A 20,338-nucleotide genomic window follows, 5' to 3' on the forward strand; every position below is an offset into this window, starting at 1 on the left:
TGCGTCCCGCGTCGAGCGGAGCTACGTCCCACGAAGTAGCATTACCTTGCCGGTCGGCAGGCGCGGATGCAGTGCAATAAGGATGTCCGAAAAAGTTGATAGGGTGGTCAATTGTTACAAAACGAAGTAATGGGCCAATAGAACAAACCTGGCCCAACAATTCGGTCACTTGCCTCAGGCCTTGAGTCCCCCGCGCCGCCGATCCTGCCCCTCCTCATCACTCATCACTCATCACTCATCACTCATCAGCGTGGAATCGCGAGACTCCCGCACCTGCGCCGCCGACGGCCGACCGAGAAGAACAGACCGACGCCGACGCGCTGCACGTCCGTGGTGTCACGCGTGCCTCGTCTGTCGCGCTTCGCCACGGCACCGCCCCCCATTCTCTTCTTCTGTCTCTGGCGACCGACGGTAACGGGCACAGGTCCCTCTCGACGCGACGGCCGTCGGCCGATCCCAAGCTCCCAGCGCGCTTCCTCCCTCCAGCGCTGGCACCTGGCAGTGCATCGGTCCTGGTGAGTGCCTGCTACCCGCTGTCCAGCTTAGGCCTTAGGGTTAGGGATTGTGAAACTGGGCTAAAGGGGTTCTGCAATACTGACGAGATTCCTACAGGAGTAACTTGGCTCGCGCCGCTCTGCCGTCTGCTCTCTGCGAACCACGACGATAGGGATATGGCCGGCGCTCGGGCGACGCCGACGCGGACACCCCCGCGGTCGTCTTCCCTGGCGCCCCGCACCGAGGCGGTAGTCCCGTCGGACTGGGCCTGCGTTGTAACGACCGTCTCCTCCGACCCCACGCCACCGGTGGTCGTCGTGTGCGGACCCAAGAACAGCGGCAAGTCCACCTTCTCCCGCGTCCTCCTCAACGCTCTGCTCCCCAGGCAAGCCACCTCCATAGAGTCAACCCCCTAGTCCTGACGAGTGACGACCCCGTTGGCGATGCTGGCGGTCCTCTTAACTGATGGTGTTGTGGTGCTTTGCAGGCATGGTAAGGTTGGTTATCTGGACACCGACGTTGGGCAGCCGGAGTTCGGGCCGCCGGGGTGCCTCTCGTTCCATGTCCTCGACGAAGCTATCGCAGGTTAGTACATACGCGTGTGCCGGATTTGGTGTCACTGCTGCTGGTTTCTCAAATGCGGCAGTAATCTTTGGTCCATTCGTCACTGACAAGATGATTTTTGCCTTTTGTGCAGATTTGCTGAACCCAACTCTACGGGAAGCTGAAAGGTAAAAAAATTCTCCTATTTGTGTACAGTATTAAATTGTGATTAGCTTGCAGTGTAGCGTGGTAATTTCACTTGGTTTCTTCACTTCAGGAATTCGTGCACAATTTTTATTGTGGGATTTCTTCGTTTCTTTACTGAAACAGTTGTGGTAGCGTGTTAGCGGCCATGTAACTTTTTAGTTTTTACCAGGACGAATGTTTTGTTAAATACTTCCAAACCTATGTCATCCCTTCTTGGCTTTCACTGATGCCATTTACAAATTCAATTAGGTGCTACTTCTTTGGTGACATTTCTTCGAAAAGAGATCCAGAAACATATCTGAATTGCCTATTCCATTTGTATGACTATTTTGTTGGAAAATATCGATGCGATGAGAATGAAATGCTACCACTAATTGTCAATACTCCTGGATGGGTAAAAGGTATCTGTTGGTCATTCCAGAGTTGATTTGCTTTGTCTTATACCACATACTTGTTTCAGTGAAAATCTTAGGTTTTCTTTTTGTATTTTTATTTAATGCAGGTGCTGGTTTTGATATGCTCGTAGAGATGCTAAGGTATATCTGCCCCACAATAGTTGTTCAGATACGCATCACAATGCAGAGCAAGAATCTCCCTGATGGAGTGTTTTGGCTAGATGGTGGGCAAACAGGACCTAAGATGATTAACATTGATGCTGCGTTCCATGATGCCTCGAATAGATCGTAAGTAACTTTTTTCAGTTAGAAATTCAGAAACTGATATAGTTGTCCTCTTACTTGGAAAATATATATGCCGGCTCATACCTAAGAACATTAAGCCATTTATCTCTGGTTGTACTCAGACAGTCAGACCTGTATCTGCACCATTCAAAGATACTTGCATTGGCGAAGTTTACATGTTCTCGACCAGGGTTGACTGGATAATGCATTCCATATTTAGCTATTAGTTTTCCTTATACCATGTTTTGACTCTATCTATATAGGACTGAAAGAATGCCAACCTTTTGTCTGAATTCTTGTGTGGCTTTGGTGATCAGGATGATTGTTTTCTAGTCACATTTGTGTTGCCATCTGTTTACAACTTCGCACCTGCAAGTGTCTTGTTCCAATGATTGTCTTTGTTCCAATGAGACAATCATTTTGTGAACTCAATACTCTGTTCCATACCATTAGGAGGCATCAGCTTGCTCTTAGGCTGCAGTTGATTAGTTTATTTATTTATTTTGCCAAAGAGTGCTTACAGGAGCTTCTAATTGAAGCAAAAGCTAACATCATCTCTATTGCGAAGGTTGTTAATTCAGAAAGATTCAGGTGGAATGCGTGAACGCCGACTTGTGGAGTACTTGAAGCAATGTTTTCCAAGCAACATATCTCTATCAACTAATAAGGAGCTTGCTCATGCACTAGCTTCACTTCCACCTTATCAAGTGCTATTTTCAGATGTTACAGTTGTGCATCTTCATTGCGAGGTGAGTTGTCTTCCCATTGCTTCTATATCTATTATCCACATCTTTCAGAGTTCGAACTTTGAGTGAAATGACATGTTTAGTCTGTTGCCTTCCGTTCCTATGATGAAATGCCCTGGATTAAGGCACCTGAAGCTGGAAATTCCGTGGATAATACTTATAAATTATTTATACTTATAAACCAAGTTTCAAACAAATGATTATAGACAGAGATGCTAGTACATAAATAGTATCCCTTATATAGTATTCTAAACTTGCTATTACATATTCTCTTACCGTAAGTTTTATGTATTATTAGTTTAGTCATTGACAAAGATTAGATGCGCAATCCTTGATAAGATATTATCAACATCATGAATATTTGCATGCTCAAAGTTCTACCCTAGAGTTCTCTGTGATCGTATAGTAAATAAGAAAATGTGGTAGCAGTTTGGCTTGTATTTCCACAGTTAGTGGAAGTCCTGACTCCTGAACATCAACATGTTTACACGGTTACTCTTTGCCCAGGTACCTGCTGGTGAGATATGGCGTAGTCTGGACGCAACCATAGTTGGTTTGGCAGTTTCTAATGCATCGGAGGGAACCAGATCAGTCCCTTATTGTGTTGGGCTAGGTAATATTTCAGAACTGTCTTTTTGAGTTTTTGTTTTGTTATTAGTTTCACTGCAAAAGCATCTTGGATTTGATTGGCTACCTAGCTCATTTAGGAGTGGGACTCATAGTTGTTTTGTGATTAGTATCATTATAAGTTTTGGGCCCTGGCCCCAACCAATTTGCAGCTGGAGAAAGTTCATCTCGATAGAGCATGCAGGTCGTGAACAAAGTCTGGTTTATTCTGAATAATGCAGTTTCAGCAGCCCATAATGCATTATCTGATATCTGTGTGGAACTGTGTGTGCAAATAATAACGATGTTATGTACTTGTGCAGGCATCGTCAGGGGTGTCGACGTTCAAAAAGGCCTGTTATATCTAATAACTCCTGTCCCTCTCCAACGCCTGCAAAGCGTAGATCTTTTGCAACAGGGTCTCATTGAGATACCTACTACTCTTTTGCAGGTAATAACATGTTCACCCCCCCCCCCCCCCCCCCCCCCCCCCCCCCCCCCCCCCCCCCCCAATTAGTTTCACTGCAAGACGTAGACTTGCTTTAGACGCAGAGTCTTCTTAGCCCTTGCAATACTCTGCTTTTTTCCTTAAACAAATTTCATCCCCTTCCAATCCAGGTCCGCGGATGTGTGTCGCCATACATGTCGACAAATGTGCTTCACAAGATATCAGAAAGGGATTTATATGCTGGGTGACAGTTAGTGCAGGCAGTGTCCGAGATAGACCTGTATCTGCTGGTTTCTGATGCGGAGAGAACGAATCCAACTGCAGTTTCAGGCTGCCCAGCGGTTGCCGCCTCCTAGATTCAGCTAGTACTAGTAGATCTGTGACCTTATGCTGTGCAATTCCCTATCAAATTAGGAAGTCATTGCACTAGTGCCTCACGGAGATCTGGATGTAACTTACTGGATTCATTGAAATTCCATAATTCTTATACAAGTTACTCCTTTGGTGTCTCAGCATAGCAGCTCCAAAGCCCTGGTAAAGGAGGAGGTTTGTGTTAGGCGCGGTGAGCCAATATAAAAATTTAGCCACTTTTATGGAGATGAAACCCAAAAGAATTCCGTTGGGGCGTAATCCTCTTAGCGACGTGTCATGTCGGAACCCGGGTATGGTGTTAAATGAGTAAGGGCCGGGTCGTCACCGCCGTGACGCGCCGTGTCGCGATCTGGGCACGGTGTGAGCAAGGATCGGGTTGTTGCATCCTTAGTGGTGCGCCACGTCGGCGTCCGGGTGTGGTGCAAAATGAGCAAGGGTCTTCACACCTATCTCGGTGGGTGCGAAGGGTAAGGAAGCTAGTCAAGCCAACTAGAATCAATTTAGGTAGCTGAAATGTATGGTCCTTTACGGGTAAGTAAAGAGAGTTAGTGGACACAGTGGTTAGGAGGTGTGTAAATATCTTATGCGTCCAAGAGACTAAATAGAAGGGACAAAAGGCGAAGGACGTGGACAATATCGGCTTCAAGCTCGGGTACATAGGGACAACTTCAAATAAAAATAGAGTAAGGGTTTTGATTGATAAGTGCCTCAAGGATGATGTGGTGGAGGTGAGAAGGCAAGGGGATAGGATCATCTTAGTTAAACTTGTCATTAGTGATATGGTCTTAAACATAATTAGTGCGTATGCCCCAAGTAGGTCATGATGAGAGTGCTAAGCGGCTTTTCTGGGAAGATTTAGATTGCTTGGTTAGAGCTATCCCTAGTAGCGAGAAGCTCTTTATAGGAGGTGATCTTAATGGCCATGTAGGTACATCAAGTGTAGGTTTCAAAGACAGTTCATGAGGGTTTTGGATATGGTAGTAGGAACCAGGAGGGAGAGGAAGTCTTAGACTTCGCCATAGCTTTTGATCTGATGATAGCTAACACTTTCTTTCGTAAGAGATAGTCTCATTTAGTGACCTTTAGTAGCGGCCAGTACTCTAGTCAAATCGACTTTGTCCTTACAAAAAGGAGAGATAAACGAACATGCGTGGGCTGTAAGGTGATATCTGGAGAATGTGTGATCGCTCAACACAAGCGGGTGGTGGCTGACTTCTGCTTTCTGGTGCAAGCTCATGGGAACAAACAAGCTAGGGTTGCTAGAACGAAGTGGTGGAAATTAGAAGGGGAGGCATCAAAGGTCTTTAAGGAAAAGGTCATTGAAGAGGGCCCTTGTTATGATGAAGGCGATGCAAACAACATGTGGGAGAAGATGACAACTGCATTTGGAAGGTTGCTTCAGAGGTGCTTGGAGTGACCAAAGAGAGCGGATGCGACTCGAAAGACACTTGGTGGTGGAATGAAGATGTGCAGAAGGCTAATAAGGAAAAGAAGTATTATAAGCGCTTGTATCATGACAAGTGTGCAGATAATATAGAGAAGTACAAGGTGGCAAAGAAGACTATAAAACGAGCAGTGAGTGAGGCAAAGGGGCAGGCCTATGAGGACCTTTACCAATGTTTGATTACAAAGAAATGAGAGAAGGACATTTATAAGATGGCTAGGGCTCGCGATAGGAAGACAAGTGACTTCAATCAAGTCAAATGCATAAATGATGAGATGGAGCAGCTCTTGGTGAAGGAGGATGGGATCAGACATAGATGACAAGAGTATTTTGATAAATTGTTCAATGGTGAGAACGAGAACACCACCGTTCAGCTGGACGACTCGTTTGATGACACAAACAGACGCTTTGTGCGGAGGATTCAAGAATCGGAGGTCAGAGAAGCCTTGAAAAGAATGAAAGTGGGCAAAGCGATGGGCCCTGATGGTATCTCAATCAAGGTGTGGAGATGTCTCGGGGATATAGCTATAGTATGGCTAACCAAGATGTTCAACAATATCTTTCGATCGAACAAGATGTTTGAGGAGTGAAGAAGAAGCATATTGGTACCAATCTATAAGAACAAGAGAGATATCCAAAGTTATACTAATTATCGGAGAATTAAGTTGATGAGCCACATTATGAAGCTATGGAAGAGAGTCATCGAGCAGCGCCTGTGAGGAATGACGTAGATATCAACAAACCAATTTGATTTCATGCCCGAAAGATCAACCACAGAAGCAATCTTCTTAATATGACAAGTTATGGAGCGGTTTAGAGAGCAGAAGAAGGACCTCCACATGATTTTCATTGACTTGGAGAAGGCTTATGACAAGATATCAAGAAATGTTATATGGTGGGCTTTGAATAAACATAAAGTCCCATCAAAGTATGTGACCCTCATCAAGGACATGTACAACAATGTTGTGACTAGTTTTCGAACAAATGATGGTAACACATATTACTTCTCGATTAAAATTGGACTTCATCAAAAGTCAGCCTTAAACCTGTATCTCTTTACCTTGGTAATGGATGAGGTTACCAGTAACATACAAGGGGATATCCCTTGGTGTATGTTGTTCACTGATGATGTAGTGTTAGTGGACGAAAGTCAGGTGGGAGTAAATAGAAACTAGAGTTATGGCGGCAGATCCTTGAGTCTAAAGGTTTTAGATTGAGCAGAACTAAAACCGAATATATGATATGCGACTTTGGCGGTGCTGCACAGGAGGAGGGAGATGTGAGTTTAGAAGGTCAAATAGTGCCTAAGAAAGATATCTTTCGGTATTTGAGATTGATGCTACAGAGGGATGAAGATATTGATGCGGACGTTAGTCATAGAATCAAAACAAGACGGATCAAGTGATGACAAGCTTCTAGCATTCTCTGTGACAAGAGGGTACCACAAAAGCTAAAAGGCAAGTTTTATAGAATGACGATTAGACCGGTTATGTTGTATAGAGCAGAATATTAATCTATAAAGATTCGACATGTTCAACAACTGAGTGTTACAGAAATGCGTATGTTGCGATGGATTTGTGGTCACATAAGAATGGACCGAGTTCGGAACGATGATATACGTGATCTCTTAGGGGTAGCACCAATTGAAGAAAAGCTTGTCCAACATCGATTGAGGTGGTTTGGCATATCCAAAGAAGACTTCTAGAGGCACCAGTGTATTGTGGAGTCCTAAGCTAAGCTAATAATATGATGAGAGCTAGAAGAAGACCGAAATTAACTTGGGGAGAGGCAATAAAAAGATATTTGAAAGCTTGAGATATATCTAGAGATCTATGTTTGAACAGGAGTATTTAGAAAGTAGCTATTGAAATGCCTGAACCATGACTTAGGGCTCTTAGTGGGTTTCAACTCTAGCCTACACCAACTTGTTTGGAACTTAAAGGCTATGTCGTTGTTGTTATACAAGTTACTCCTTAGGCCATGTTCGGCTTACCCCATATTCAGCTTGTTCGGTTTGTTTTTTCAGTCAGAACCGTATTTTTCTCTTACAACAATTCAGTCAGAATAGTGTTTTTCAGTCAGTTTCAGTCAAGATTCAACAAGCCGAACGAGGCCTTATTGATGCCTTTGCTTTGAATTGTTGGCTCATGTTGGCGCCGTTCGGCTGGTGCAAAAGCCGGCCATAATTCACTGTTCATGGCTGAAAATCATTGTTTACGCTCTCACAAATTTCTTCAGATTTTTCTAAATTCCTCCCAGTGAACTGGGCCGTTGCTTGCACTCGCACTTCCCTACTCTGCCCTAAAACATTTGCTTATAAACTTTGTTCGTGGTAGTAGTCTGAATTTGAACTTTATTGGGATTTCGTGTCTTGTGAGGATAACGTGGCATAACATGCCTTCATGTTAATGAAGAATATGTTCGGTCGCGAAAAAATAAAATATTTGCTTATAAAACTCATCGCGACACGATCTTTAGCAGAGAAGATAATATATATAAGAGACAAGGTAGATGAACAGAGATTTATTTATTTCAGAAAGCATCAGGACATTCATAGGATTGGGAGACAAACACCGCGACCGAAGGAAGTAAACACACATATCTTCAGAAGCACACTACTACAGCTACTACTCCTTGCTACCAGTGCAACGGATTATTCCTCTTCCTCACCACATTCCACAGGTTCTCAGCTCGCTGGTACAGCTCCGACATCATCTTCCAAGCTTCGGTCGACGGCGGTCCGCTCAGGCGACCTTGACCTCGATGGTCTTGGGCTTCTTGGGCTCGGGCGGGGGCAGCTTCTCGACGGTCACCGTGAGCACGCCGTCCCTACACGCCGCCGAGATCTTGTCCATGTCGGCGTTGTCCGGTAGCACGAACTTGCGCATGAACTTGCCCATCCGCCGCTCCATGCGCAGGTACTTGGCGTCCTCGCGCTCCTCCCGGCGCCGCTCGCCGCTGATCACCAGCACCCGCTCGTCCTCCACCTGCACCTTGATGTCGCCCGTGCCCAGCCCCGGCATGTCCACCACGAACACGTACGCGCCGGGCAGCTCCTTGACGTCGGCCGGGGTGGCCGCCATGGCGCGCGCGTCGCGGACGTAGGTGCGCGTGGCCCCGCCCGCCGCGCCGGAGCCCGCCTTGTCGCCGCCCGCCGCGCCGGCGTCGCCGTCGGGCACGTCCAGCAGGTGCTGCAGCGCCACCATCAGCGGAGTCTCCAGCCCGAACATCCTCGCGTCCATCTCTCGATCGCTCTCGCTGCCGCTGGCGGATCTCGGATTGCTCTGCTTGTTGCTGTGTTGGTTTCTTGGATTGTTTGTGTGATTCTTGTTCTTGGCGTGGGGAGTGACGAGGCGGGAGGGGGCGTTTATATTGGTGCTGAGGGGTGGGCTTCTGGAAGGCGACGGAAGGTTCTGAAAGGTGGTGGAGTGTGCGGGGCGCGGGCACGGCGAAGCGCAGGCGTCCCTGCGTGGTCGGGACTCCGGAAGAGTCCAGAATAAAATAGAGGCCCTCGCTGAAAACCAAAGTATCTTTTGATTTATCGTGATAGAACCGTTTCTTCGCTGAAACGGCACGACTCTAACAGCCAATTCGTTTGATCGTGTTCGCTTTATAAGCCGTATTTTTTCGTTAATGAATAGTATTTTTTTCTCATACCAAATTAGTCAACAGTACTTTTAGTCATGTCTTATCAGTCAAATAAGTCCGAACAAAAAGGGCCTCAGTCTCTGTGCTTTTGGATAATTGGATGGTTTTTCTCCGGACACAGCGGGGGTTTCTGGGCCCACATGTCAATAGGTTATGGCAACTGCCACGTGCCTCCAGCTGGTCCTGTCCGTACCTGTCCGTGTCGGAACTCCGAACTCCGAACTCCGAACTCCAAACAGAAGATATTTACGAGCGCTCAGCCGCTCAATGTTTCCGTTCCGTTGTTTCCGGAAAGTTCCACATTCTTCTAATCTTCTCGGTACATGCTACATGGTAGACGTGAAGGTGAGATCAGATCAAATCAACGTCATCGAAACAAATTTTTTATACCATTTGCTTTAGTACCAAAACTTGCAACATCCTCCCTCTATTCATAAAAATATATAGTTCTTGTTTTTTGAGAAGTCAACTAGTTTGAACTTTGATTAAATTTATATAAAAAACTACTATCATTCATGATGAAAAAAATGTAATTCTCGTTTTTTGAGAAGTCAACTAGTTTGAACTTTGATTCAACTTATATAAAAAGCTACTATCAATATAAAATAATTACCGTTAGATTATTTACATAATATATTTTCATAATAAATTTTGTTTGGAGACATAAATGCTAATATTATTTTAACTATAAACTCGGTTAAACTTAAGTTACTTTGACCGACACGGATCCCATAATTGCATTCTCTGCCGGACCAAGAGTATTTACTCAATTTCTGTCACTTTTGCTCGCCAAACCATCGCAAATTTTAGTGGCGAAGCAGGCCCAAAGTGACATAATCCCTCAGTCCTGTTGTTATGGTATTCGTGTCGGTCAAACTTTGAAAATACTTAGATGCGGGCGTTCGTCCGCTCGCGTCGGTTCGGACGCAGCTTCCACTCCGCCTCGCATGTGTCTCTATCTCTCTGCTCCGTCTCGCCCTCCCTATCCTCTGGTCTCTCTCATCCGCTGGTAGCAGCAGAGCCCCGGGCCGCCATTGTTGCCTTCTTCCTCCACCCAAGCTGACCATGTCGTCTCCTCCCTCAGTTCACGCAGTGCATCCCCGATCTCTTCTCCAACATAGCGCTGTCAGGATGCATCGCGGGCCGCCGCCGCTGCCCATGCCGATGGTGGCTGGGCGCAGGTGCCGGGGCATCTCAAGTCGTCTCTAGCCGAGCCAAGGGACACCCATGAGTGTGGTTGGTCCCACCCTGACGGTCAGAATCGACCGGTCTCGTTCTCTCTCTCCTATGTTGCAAACGTATGTTTCAATTGTTGCAGATGTTTTAAAGGTATGTTGCAAGTGTTTCGTATATATATTACAAAAGTAAATCAAAATATTGCATATGTTGCAATGGCTATATACGTACGTTGCAAAGCGCGTGTTTCAAATGTTTCATCTATTTTTCAAACGTATGTTGCAATTGTTTTTATTTGGACGTTGCATATGTTTCACACATGTTTGCAAGTGTTTTTTGTTAGTATGTTGTATATGTTTTGCAATGGCTTTCCATGCGTTTTAGGTATTTTCGCAAGTGTGTTTCAGACGCATGTTTCTAGCGTTTCATCTTTCTTCTGATGCATGTTACAAAAGTTTTATCTAGATATTTCAAAAGTAGATCGGGTGTTGTACATGTTGCAATATGACTCACCTGCCTTAGCCGCCTACTACAACTTATGTGACGCTGTGCATGCGTGTGGAAAGCAGAGGGATGGAGCGTTGCGTGGGAAGCAGCCGTAGACGTCCGGACACAAGCGTCAGTCCAGACATCCAGACGCTAGATTGCCCCTCAAACTTTCTTAAGTTTAACTAAATTTATAGAAAATATTAACAACATTTGTATCTTCAAATAAGTTTACTATAAAAATAGTTTTCAACTATCTATCTAATGATATATTTTTTTAACATGAAAGCATCCTCCATTACTCATTAACATAGGCCAAATCGTTGGCCACTAGGACCTGGATACAACTTGGTATACAATCTTGAACCGAGATCGATAATACCGAATCCGGACTAATACCAGCTCCTACAGTAGCTAGCTCATGAGCAACCAAACTACATGAACGAGGCGTATGAACGAGGCGTATGAATGACTACCCTGGAGGCAAAATTACAATTAAGTACTTTAACTCCCAAATAAGATAGCTCACAGAACTGCGATCTAACTCCGACATAGATATAGCTTGTACCACTATGGATGCATCCGTCTGCAAAACAAGGTTCTGGATTCTCAGCTCCGCTGCTTGCTGCACAGCTTGTAGACAAGCAATGATTTCTGCATGGTGGGTGTTGAAAGTGAATGAAAATGAACAAGATTTAGGAAACAACTAAACTGCTTTCATTGATCTCTTAGATATATATATAAAGTGAAGGGGTGTGTCCGTATGGACACAACTGTTAGTGTCCAAAAAGGACATGTCCCTTTGGTGACAATGGTTAACTGTCTATACTAATCCTAAGTGCCTCTATCAATGGATGAGATCATCCCTGTGAAACGATGTTGTTTGAATGGATGTGTCCCTTCGGCCAGGGGTTGCCGTTTCACAACACTCCCCCTTGATCGAATCTTCTTTGAGATCAATGTAGTTGTATGTTTGAATTCCTCGAAAAACCCTGTGGGAAAAATCTGAGAAATATATATGTATAGATATGCTAGAAAAACTCCTTTAAACCTTATAGGAAAATAAGGAGAAAATAGCATATATGAGTGTGATTTAAATAAATCACTATGTCATTGGTATCCCATTAAAAACCTGAGTGGGGAAAAATATTGGAGATACAACATATAGATTACTTCCCCAAAAACCTTTTCAGAAAAAATATGAGAAGCAATATAAAGTGATATGTCGCTAAAACTTCTGTAAAAACCCAGTGGAAAAATTAAGAGAAAATATAACGACATATTCTTAGTATTGCCTCTTGGATAACTCATAAAAAATCTTTTCAGGGAAAAACCATATATGAGTTGTGAGGGCAATATGTGTCTTTGATATTCCCCACAAAAACCCCGTGGGGAAAATAGAAAATATGACACATGCTTATGTTAATATTATCTCATTAAAAACTTTAACAAGAAACCTTATAAGTAAAACTTGTGAAAGAAAAGAGTATAATATGATGCTGGTACAGGTCAATATTTATGAGATGTCTCCCCCTGATTCTGGCAAATCTCAAAGTCGCCGCATACCAATTCTATATACCAATTTTTGAAACACAGAAGTTAGTAGGGACTTAGTAAATAGGTCAGCGAGATTATCACATGACTTGATTTGCAAGATGTTTATTTCCCCGTTTTGTTGTAATTCATGGGGATAAAACAGTTTAGGAACAATATGCTTAGTGATATTGCTCTTTATGTAACCTGATTGTATCTGTGTAACACAAGCGAAATTATATTCATAGATAATTGTAGGTGATTCGATTGAACCAATACCACATAACTGTTGTATGTGGTTAATCATTCTGCGAAGCCATACACATTCTCGTGATGCCTCATATAGAGCAATAATTTCAGAATGATTAGTAGAGGTTGCTGTCAGAGTCTGCTTAGAAGACTTTCATGAAATAGTTGTACCTCCATGAAGGAATACAAATCCTGTTTGGGATTTTCCGTTATGAGGATCAGATAAGTAACCAGCATCAGTATAACCAATCATACTAGGATCATGATTTTTCTTGAAGAATAAACCAAGATCCTTTGTGCCATTAAGGTATCTGAGGATACACTTCGCTCCCGTCCAATGATGGCGAGTTGGGTCCGCACTATGCCTAGCTAGTAAGTTCACTGCAAACGCAATATCAGGCCTGGTGCAATTTGCAAGATACATAAGTGCGCCAATGACACTGAGATATGGAATCTCTGGTCCCAACATCTTTTCCCCAATATCTCGTGGTCTAAATGGATCTTTCCCTATTTCTAAGGAACGAACAACCATCGGAGTTTTATTAGGGTATGATTTATTCATATTGAATTTCTTCAATATTTTCTGGATATAGGCTGATTGATACACTAAAATCCCTGAAGGACGGTGCTCAAGTTGTAAGCCTAGGCAATACTTGGTCTTACCCAAATCCTTCATCTTGAATTCTCTCTTTAGATGTTTGCGTGCTTCATCTATATCCTTTGGGCTGCCAATGATATTTAAATCATCAACATACACGGATATAATACAAAATCCCGTTCGAGATTTCTTAATGAAAACACATGGGCAATCATCATTGTTAGAGTATCCTTTCTTTAGAAGGAATTCCCTCAGTCGGTTGTACCACATTCGTCCCGACTGCTTCAAGCCATATAATGACTTTTGTAGTTTTACACAATACATGTTGCGATTTGCGTTTGGATTCAGAATTTGGATTCCATCAGGAACCTTCATGTATATGTCCGAATCAAGTGACCCATATAGATATGCTGTCACCACATCCATCAACTACATAGATAGATGATTTTGAACTGCCAATGATATTAAGTATCGGAAAGTAATTCCACTCATTACTGGAGAATAGGTTTCATTGTAATCAATGTCGGGTCTCTGCGTGAACCCTTGTGCTACTAGCCTCGCTTTATATCTCACCACCTCATTATTCTCATTTTGTTTCTGGACAAAAACCCATTTAAAGCCTACAGGAAAAACTTTGGAAGGTGTAGGTATTGCAGATATGAATACCCCCTCTTCTAGTGAGCGAAGCTATCTCAGCTTGAATTGCTTCTTTCCATTGAGCCCAGTCTGAGCGCTTTTTGCACTCTGCCATGGTCTTGGGATCTGGATCATTGAGAAAGATTTCTACAATTGCTGCGGAGAAGTACATGTCGACAACAGTAGTCTTACGATCGTATGATTCTACAGAATCTATGTAATTGATGGAAATTTCTTTCACCCCATTATTTGACTCAACATTTCCCAAAACTATGGAGTCAAGGTGTTCCGATATCCTAGGATCAGAATTTAGATGCACCGTTGATCCGGGTTGTGGATTTTGTCCTGATGTTGGATTTTTATCCACTATTGGGTGTCTACTAACTTGAGGTTGGCTTGGATTTACTGATTTGGAGGATTTAACCCTCGGTCTCCTCGGACGCTTACTTGTAGCATTATCCTTAGGAGCGGCTGTACTTCTCCCCCTCTTCTTTGGAAGTGGGAGTTGAATGGTTTTTATTGGTACCTCCACTCTTTCAGGCGCATTACGAGCAGGATAAGAGGATTTAGTGACACCCTTATAATCAGTAAATGCTTCTGGCAGGTTATTTGCAATATGTTGCAAGTTTATGATTTTCTGAACTTGTTCAATCTCTAGAGTACGTGGATCTGAGGGAAAAATGCCTTGGGCATTCCAGATGATTTCCTAGCATTCATTTTGGTACTTGAAATCTCCCCCTGATGCCGGAAAATGGTCCTCATTAAATATGTAGTCAGCGTATCGGGCCATGAATATGTCCCCTGTAAGAGGCTCGAGGTAGTTAATAATTGATGGAGATTGATATCCCACATAGATACAAAGTTTCCTCTGTGGACTCATAGAAGTACACTTAGACAGTGAGATCGGTACGTATACAACACAACCGAATTTTCGCAGATGAGAAATATTTGGCATATTCCCACGTACTAATTGCAATGGGGAGACTATGTGATATGCAGTTGGTCGCAATTGAATTAAGTCAGCAGCGTGTAAGACTGCATGACCCCAACATGAAGTTGGTAGGTTGTAATTTTGTAATAACGGTCTTGCAATGAGTTTAATTCTCTTAATAAGAGATTCTGCTAAACCATTTTGTGTATGGACATATGGGACAGAGTGCTGAACTTGAATTCCCAAAGCCATACAATAATCGTTAAAAGCCTTTGAGGAAAATTCAGCAGCATTGTCCATTCGAATTGATTGAATTTGATGTTCAGGATGATGTGCTCTAAGTCTAATAACTTGAGCAATAATTTTTGCAAAAGCATGGTTACGTGTGGACAAAAGACACACATGAGACCATCGAGTAGATGCATCTATTAGAACCATGAAGTACCTGAACGGTCCAGACATTGGTTGTATGGGGCCACAAATATCTCCTTAAATTCGTTCAAGAAATTTTAGTGGCTTGTTTTGGATCTTAACGGGCGATGGCCGTACGATCAATTTCCCTGTAGCGCATGAAGTGCACATAAAATCTGAATATTTTGAGAATTTAGCAGTATTTAACTCATGACCTTTAGAATTGCTGATAATTTTTCGCATCATCCCTATACCAGGATGGCCAAGGCGTTCATGCTAAATTTTGAATGCGTCAACATTCTAAAAATTTACCTTGTACGCAACATGTGGTACGGGTTTGATGTATGTGTAGTACAATCCGGACGAAAAAGAGGGAATTTTCTCAACAATTCGTTTGCCATATCCGCTATTCTTAGTAATGAGGAGAATTTCCTCATTATTGTCATCACGGGTTTCAATATGAAAACTATTTTGACGGATATCTCTATAACTTAATAAGGTACGCTTTGAATCGGGATACAATAATGCATCCTCAATTGTAATTTGGGTACCCATGGGGAGTATAATAGTGGCACGACCAGAGCCAACTATTGTAGCATCGCGCCCGACGATTGTCAAAACATTTTCTTGTCTTTTTGTAAGAGTTTAGAAATATTTTGTTTCTCTAAGTATAGAATTAGTGGTACCACTGTCCACTAGGCATAATTCCTCCTCCATCAGATTGACCCCTGTAGAAACTATATATAAATAAAGAATTTGATATGAAACTCTTTGATAATATATAGAATACATACTTTATTTATTGAATATCAAATATGTTTACATTACATTTATTGGATATTCAAACCAAATAGTGATGACATTATTATATATTTACAACACATAGGACATAAATTATTTTAACTATTATAATCACTAGGACATAAAGACACTAGAATCTAATGGATTGGGAGCCTATTCAAAGTCTCCATATATGTCGTTGGATGCATATTCCATGATCATATTCCCCGTATCAGCAAGATCCTCGCATTCTCGTATGTTGTTGCTGCTTGGTTCCATTGGAACTTGTTGCGAACAACTAGCCTCATTCCTGGTGGTGTCAGGTCGAATGTTGAAGTGGGCTTCATACTTCTGTCCTGGTGCAGCACGTCCGCGACCCACAGACATTAAGTAGAGATCAACAAGATGACTTGGGGTACGACATTTCTTTGTAATATGGCTATAACAACCACACTTCTGACACAGGTTTGTCATTCCTATTTTTGGAAATGTTCTTACTCTTGTTGGGAACACAAGTTTAGGATTTCTTATTGTGTCTGCGTTGTTTTTTACCTTTCTTAGGATTTCCCTGAGGATGGGTCTTAGAAAGTCCACCATCAAATTTGGGTTTATTCTGAGTGTAAGCATGTACTTCAGGCAATGGAGCAGACCCTACGGGGCGCTGCTGATTATTCCAAACCATAAGTTCAGAATGTTTTTCGGCCTCAAGTAAAGTTTGTATAAGCTCAGAATAAACCTGGAAACGCCTTTCATGGTATTGTTGTTGAAGAATCCTTTCAGAGGGAAGCATAGTAGACAGAGTCTTTTCTATTTTATCCGCGTCTGTAGGTTCTTTCTCGCAGAATTGCAACTTTGAGCAAATCCTATGAACAGCATGGTTGTAATCACTCACAGTTTTAAAATCCTGTAAGCGAAGTTGCGTCCACTCATAGTTAGCCGCAGGCAGGACAAGTGCCTTTTGTTGTTCATAGCGTTGCTTAAGAGAATTCCATAGATTTCGTGGGTTCTCTTCCAACAAGTATTCAGCCTTAAGATCAGGATGAATATGGCTCCTAATGAGATATAGGGCCGTGTATACATGTTGATCATCAAGAGGTGCAACACCATCTTCGGGTGGTAACACAGCTCGATAAAGTCCACAGGACGCAAGACTAACCTTTACGTCCACAGCCCATGTGGATAATTGTGGTCGTTTAGAGCAAGCGAATCAAACTCTTTGACGGTCATTGGTCCTACACGAGGCAAACCATCAAAACATTTTAAGTTATTAAAATGTTGTGGTGTGTTGTAATTATGGGATGCAAGATAGAGACAAGATAAATCTTGTAATATTAATGGTGTAAAGATCTCATGTGCATAATAAAATAATGGAGGTAGTCACCATAAAAGTGTAGACCTCAAATTGGGCATAGTCTGTATTAACAGTAGATGTCAAGTAATTATGCAAGTTGTATAAACACGTCTTAAGGTAGTCATCAAGAATGATGTAGACCTTAGTCAATTCACAAACGAATTGGGTACACACGTTGAGGATAGTCACTAAGTTATGGACTTAGTGTAGATCCCACAGTAGCAACTATGGTGCTACCTTGTGTATGGCCAATAGGAATATGAATTAATGGTAGTCATCTTTGTGAAAAGATGTAGACCAAATATTCTCATTTGTAATGTTGGGTACGCACGTTGAGGATAGTCACTAAGTGTTTACTTAGTTTAGATCTCACAATAGCAACAATGGTGCTACCTTGTGTATGGCCAACAAACAAATAGAGAACATGCGCGTTATACAATTAATGAGAAAATATACATAAAATATCGCATCCATTATTTAAGCGCGTAGTGCTTTAAAGTCAAAAGCATAAAAGAGGTTTAAATAAAATGATCGAATGCAAAATTGATTAATGAATAAATAATTTGCAAGATCATGGTCGTAATAATAAGGATATTATTTATTGGATTTGTCATACATTTAGGGACAAATACTTTGAATAATATCATAAATGGATATTTTACAATGATAAAATATCACAAGTACAACTATAGTTAAAGTCAGCGACTAAACATAAGAGTACTTAATTTTACAGCACATAATTATAAGAGACTAACATAGTCATTGATGAATTAATGCTGAAAAATAAATAAAATAGACACTATATCTTCTGGACCAATTAGAACTGGAAATAAAGCCAACATCGAATTCGGGCCCAGAAAAGCCCATGCAGGCAAGCACAAGGGAGTGGATGGAGGGGCAGGGCACAAGCCTTGGGCCGCCGACCCATTTGCACGGGCCATGAAAGGCCTGATCGAGCGGTTAGGGTTTCCAGCAGCCACAAAAGCTAGGAACCACCGCCGTCGCTTGACTGGTTGACGCCGCCGCCACAAAAATCACCTCGTCGCTTGACTGGTTGACGCCGCTGGCCATCTTCAAGTCGAGGACGACTCCCCCTCGTTGGGGGAGTAGAAGCCGCCACCACCCAGCGCCATATTGAGGACCTCCGCGCTCGGGAGACCAAGGGCCGCCGGGTTCCAGAAGCCTGCGCGGATGCCGGGGCGCCGGTCAACCGCCGCCACCCTGCGACCGAAGAGGCGCCGGAGCGTGGGGGGCATGGTGGCACTGCCCTCAGCAGAAGTTGGAGGAGCCGCCAGGAGTGCCTGCTCCTTCATGCGAGCGGTGGCTTCCGCGCGAGTCGCGGGCGGAAAAGCCGGTGTCGGGGTCACTGTCGGAGGAGGAGCCGAGGGGCCGGCCGCGTCGAAGAAGCTGTACTACGGGACGCCGGTGCTGGCTGCGAGCGTGCCGACGCCGGGGGCAGCCACCATATCCTCGTCCTCTTCCTCAATCTTCGCGGCATCAAGTGCAGGAGCAGCCCGCGTGTTCAGAAACCACGGATCGAGCGGGGAAACGCCGTTGCCTGTCGCCACTGGAGTCGGAGAGGCTGGTGTGGGCGTTGACAGCGAGTACGAGTACTCGAGCGTGTGCGGGATCGAGGTGAACTGCTTGCAGAAGTCGCACTAGAAGCGAGGCGGTGACGGTGCCGGCGACATCGGCTCCATTGGGATGTACGCGGGGACAGCGATGGGCTCGGCAACCACTTCGTCAACGGACGGCGCCGAGGCTTCAACGACTGGTGGTGCCGAGGGTTCCTGGACTGGTGGCGCAGCGTTGCTGGGGCCGACACCGTCCAAGCCAAGGCGAGGGGATGGTGGCTGGCTCTGCAGACGAGGATCACGCGGAAGAGAAGCATGGCGGCCACGAACAGGAATCCATCGGCGGCGAGGAACCGCATTGGAACGGAGGCCACGAACAGTGGAGTCGAAGATGCGGCCGAAAGGACCATGGCCATGACCATGGGCACTGTCGCGACGAACACGAGGCCCATGGCGCTCGAAGACGCTGCGGCGTTGTCCATGGTGGCCGTGGTGGCGGATCGGGCCACGGCGAACTCCACCGACGCGGCGAAGGGCGAAGAACAGTAGACGAACAACATGCGACGGTAAGTCAATCTTCGTCATGCTTACCGGTGGGTTCAGAGGCCTTCGTCGCCTATGCGTCGTCGTTCTCTATTCTCTTGTCCAGTAGAGCAGTGCTGATAACATGTTGAAAGTGAATGAAAATGAACAAGATTTAGGAAACAACTAAACTGCTTTCATTGATCTCTTATATATATATACAAAGTGAAGGGGTGTGTCCGTACGGACACAACTGTTAGTGTCCAAAGGACATGTCCCTTTGGTGACAATGGTTACCTGTCTATACTAATCCTAACTGCCTCTATCAATGGATGAGATCATCCCTGTGAAACGATGTCGTTTGGATGGATGTGTCCCTTCGGCCAGGGGTTCCGTTTCACAACAGTGAGAATCAAGCACGTTTTCCAGTTTACCATAACCCGCACTGATCACCGCGCCATCATCGCCCCTCACAACAAAACCCCAGCCTCCTACACCGTTCAGCGGATTGAAGGATCTATCACAGTTCGCCTTCACATAGTTCACTGGTGGTCGTTTCCACGACATCTTCGGCTTTTGAAGAGCACACTCCCTTGCTGCTGGTTTCAGTGATGAACATTCCTCTGCATAGGAAGTAATCAGCTGGCAAAGATACGAGATGCTCCGGGGGTTGTCGCCTTCCCGAATGGCGCACCTCTCCGACCACCAAACATACAGCAAGACTACCACTTGTCTCTGAATTGTTTCCTTCATCTTCAATATTTCCACAATCACTACCATAGCGGACTGCATATATGCCAAATGTGCTCTGATATTTTCCATCTGCATCATGTACCTTCCACAGCCGACTGCATAGATGCAAAATGTGCTCTGATATTTTCCATCTGCATCATGTACCACAA

The 20,338-nt window shown here is 44.0% G+C and overlaps 2 protein-coding genes across 3 annotated transcripts; one reads left to right on the forward strand and one right to left on the reverse strand.

Annotated features, from left to right (window-relative positions):
* Positions 1 to 240: 240 nt before the first annotated feature.
* LOC136457550 (polynucleotide 5'-hydroxyl-kinase NOL9-like) lies at positions 241 to 4,233 on the forward strand. Of its 2 annotated transcripts, none has more exons than XM_066457582.1 (10): positions 241 to 515; positions 613 to 880; positions 983 to 1,080; positions 1,193 to 1,226; positions 1,495 to 1,646; positions 1,748 to 1,781; positions 2,494 to 2,674; positions 3,179 to 3,284; positions 3,601 to 3,728; positions 3,896 to 4,233. In XM_066457582.1, the coding sequence occupies exons 2-10, from the start codon at positions 672 to 674 to the stop codon at positions 3,971 to 3,973; spliced, it is 1,020 nt and encodes a 339-aa protein (XP_066313679.1). In that variant the 5' UTR covers positions 241 to 515; positions 613 to 671; the 3' UTR covers positions 3,974 to 4,233. The 2 variants fall into 2 exon arrangements, with proteins under 2 accessions (XP_066313679.1, XP_066313678.1); XM_066457581.1 differs by having other exon boundaries at positions 1,748 to 1,928; positions 3,896 to 4,228.
* Positions 4,234 to 8,049: 3,816 nt separating this feature from the next.
* On the reverse strand, positions 8,050 to 8,896 carry LOC136457551 (17.5 kDa class II heat shock protein-like). The gene has a single exon (XM_066457583.1). The coding sequence runs from the start codon at positions 8,781 to 8,783 to the stop codon at positions 8,286 to 8,288; it is 498 nt and encodes a 165-aa protein (XP_066313680.1). The 5' UTR covers positions 8,784 to 8,896; the 3' UTR covers positions 8,050 to 8,285.
* Between the last annotated feature and the right edge of the window lie 11,442 nt (positions 8,897 to 20,338).

Source organism: Miscanthus floridulus, chromosome 6 (genome assembly GCF_019320115.1).
Source record: "Miscanthus floridulus cultivar M001 chromosome 6, ASM1932011v1, whole genome shotgun sequence".
In the NCBI taxonomy this organism is placed as follows: Eukaryota; Viridiplantae; Streptophyta; class Magnoliopsida; order Poales; family Poaceae; genus Miscanthus; species Miscanthus floridulus.

Bases quoted from the DNA above. Each gene is read 5' to 3' on its own strand.
- LOC136457550 (XM_066457581.1), top strand. From the start codon at position 672: ATGGCCGGCGCTCGGGCGACGCCGACGCGGACACCCCCGCGGTCGTCT. The intron at 1,227-1,494 runs GTAAAAAAATTC...AAATTCAATTAG, and splicing joins ACTCTACGGGAAGCTGAAAG to GTGCTACTTCTTTGGTGACA. The intron at 1,647-1,747 runs GTATCTGTTGGT...TATTTAATGCAG, and splicing joins TACTCCTGGATGGGTAAAAG to GTGCTGGTTTTGATATGCTC.
- LOC136457551 (XM_066457583.1), bottom strand. From the start codon at position 8,783: ATGGACGCGAGGATGTTCGGGCTGGAGACTCCGCTGATGGTGGCGCTG.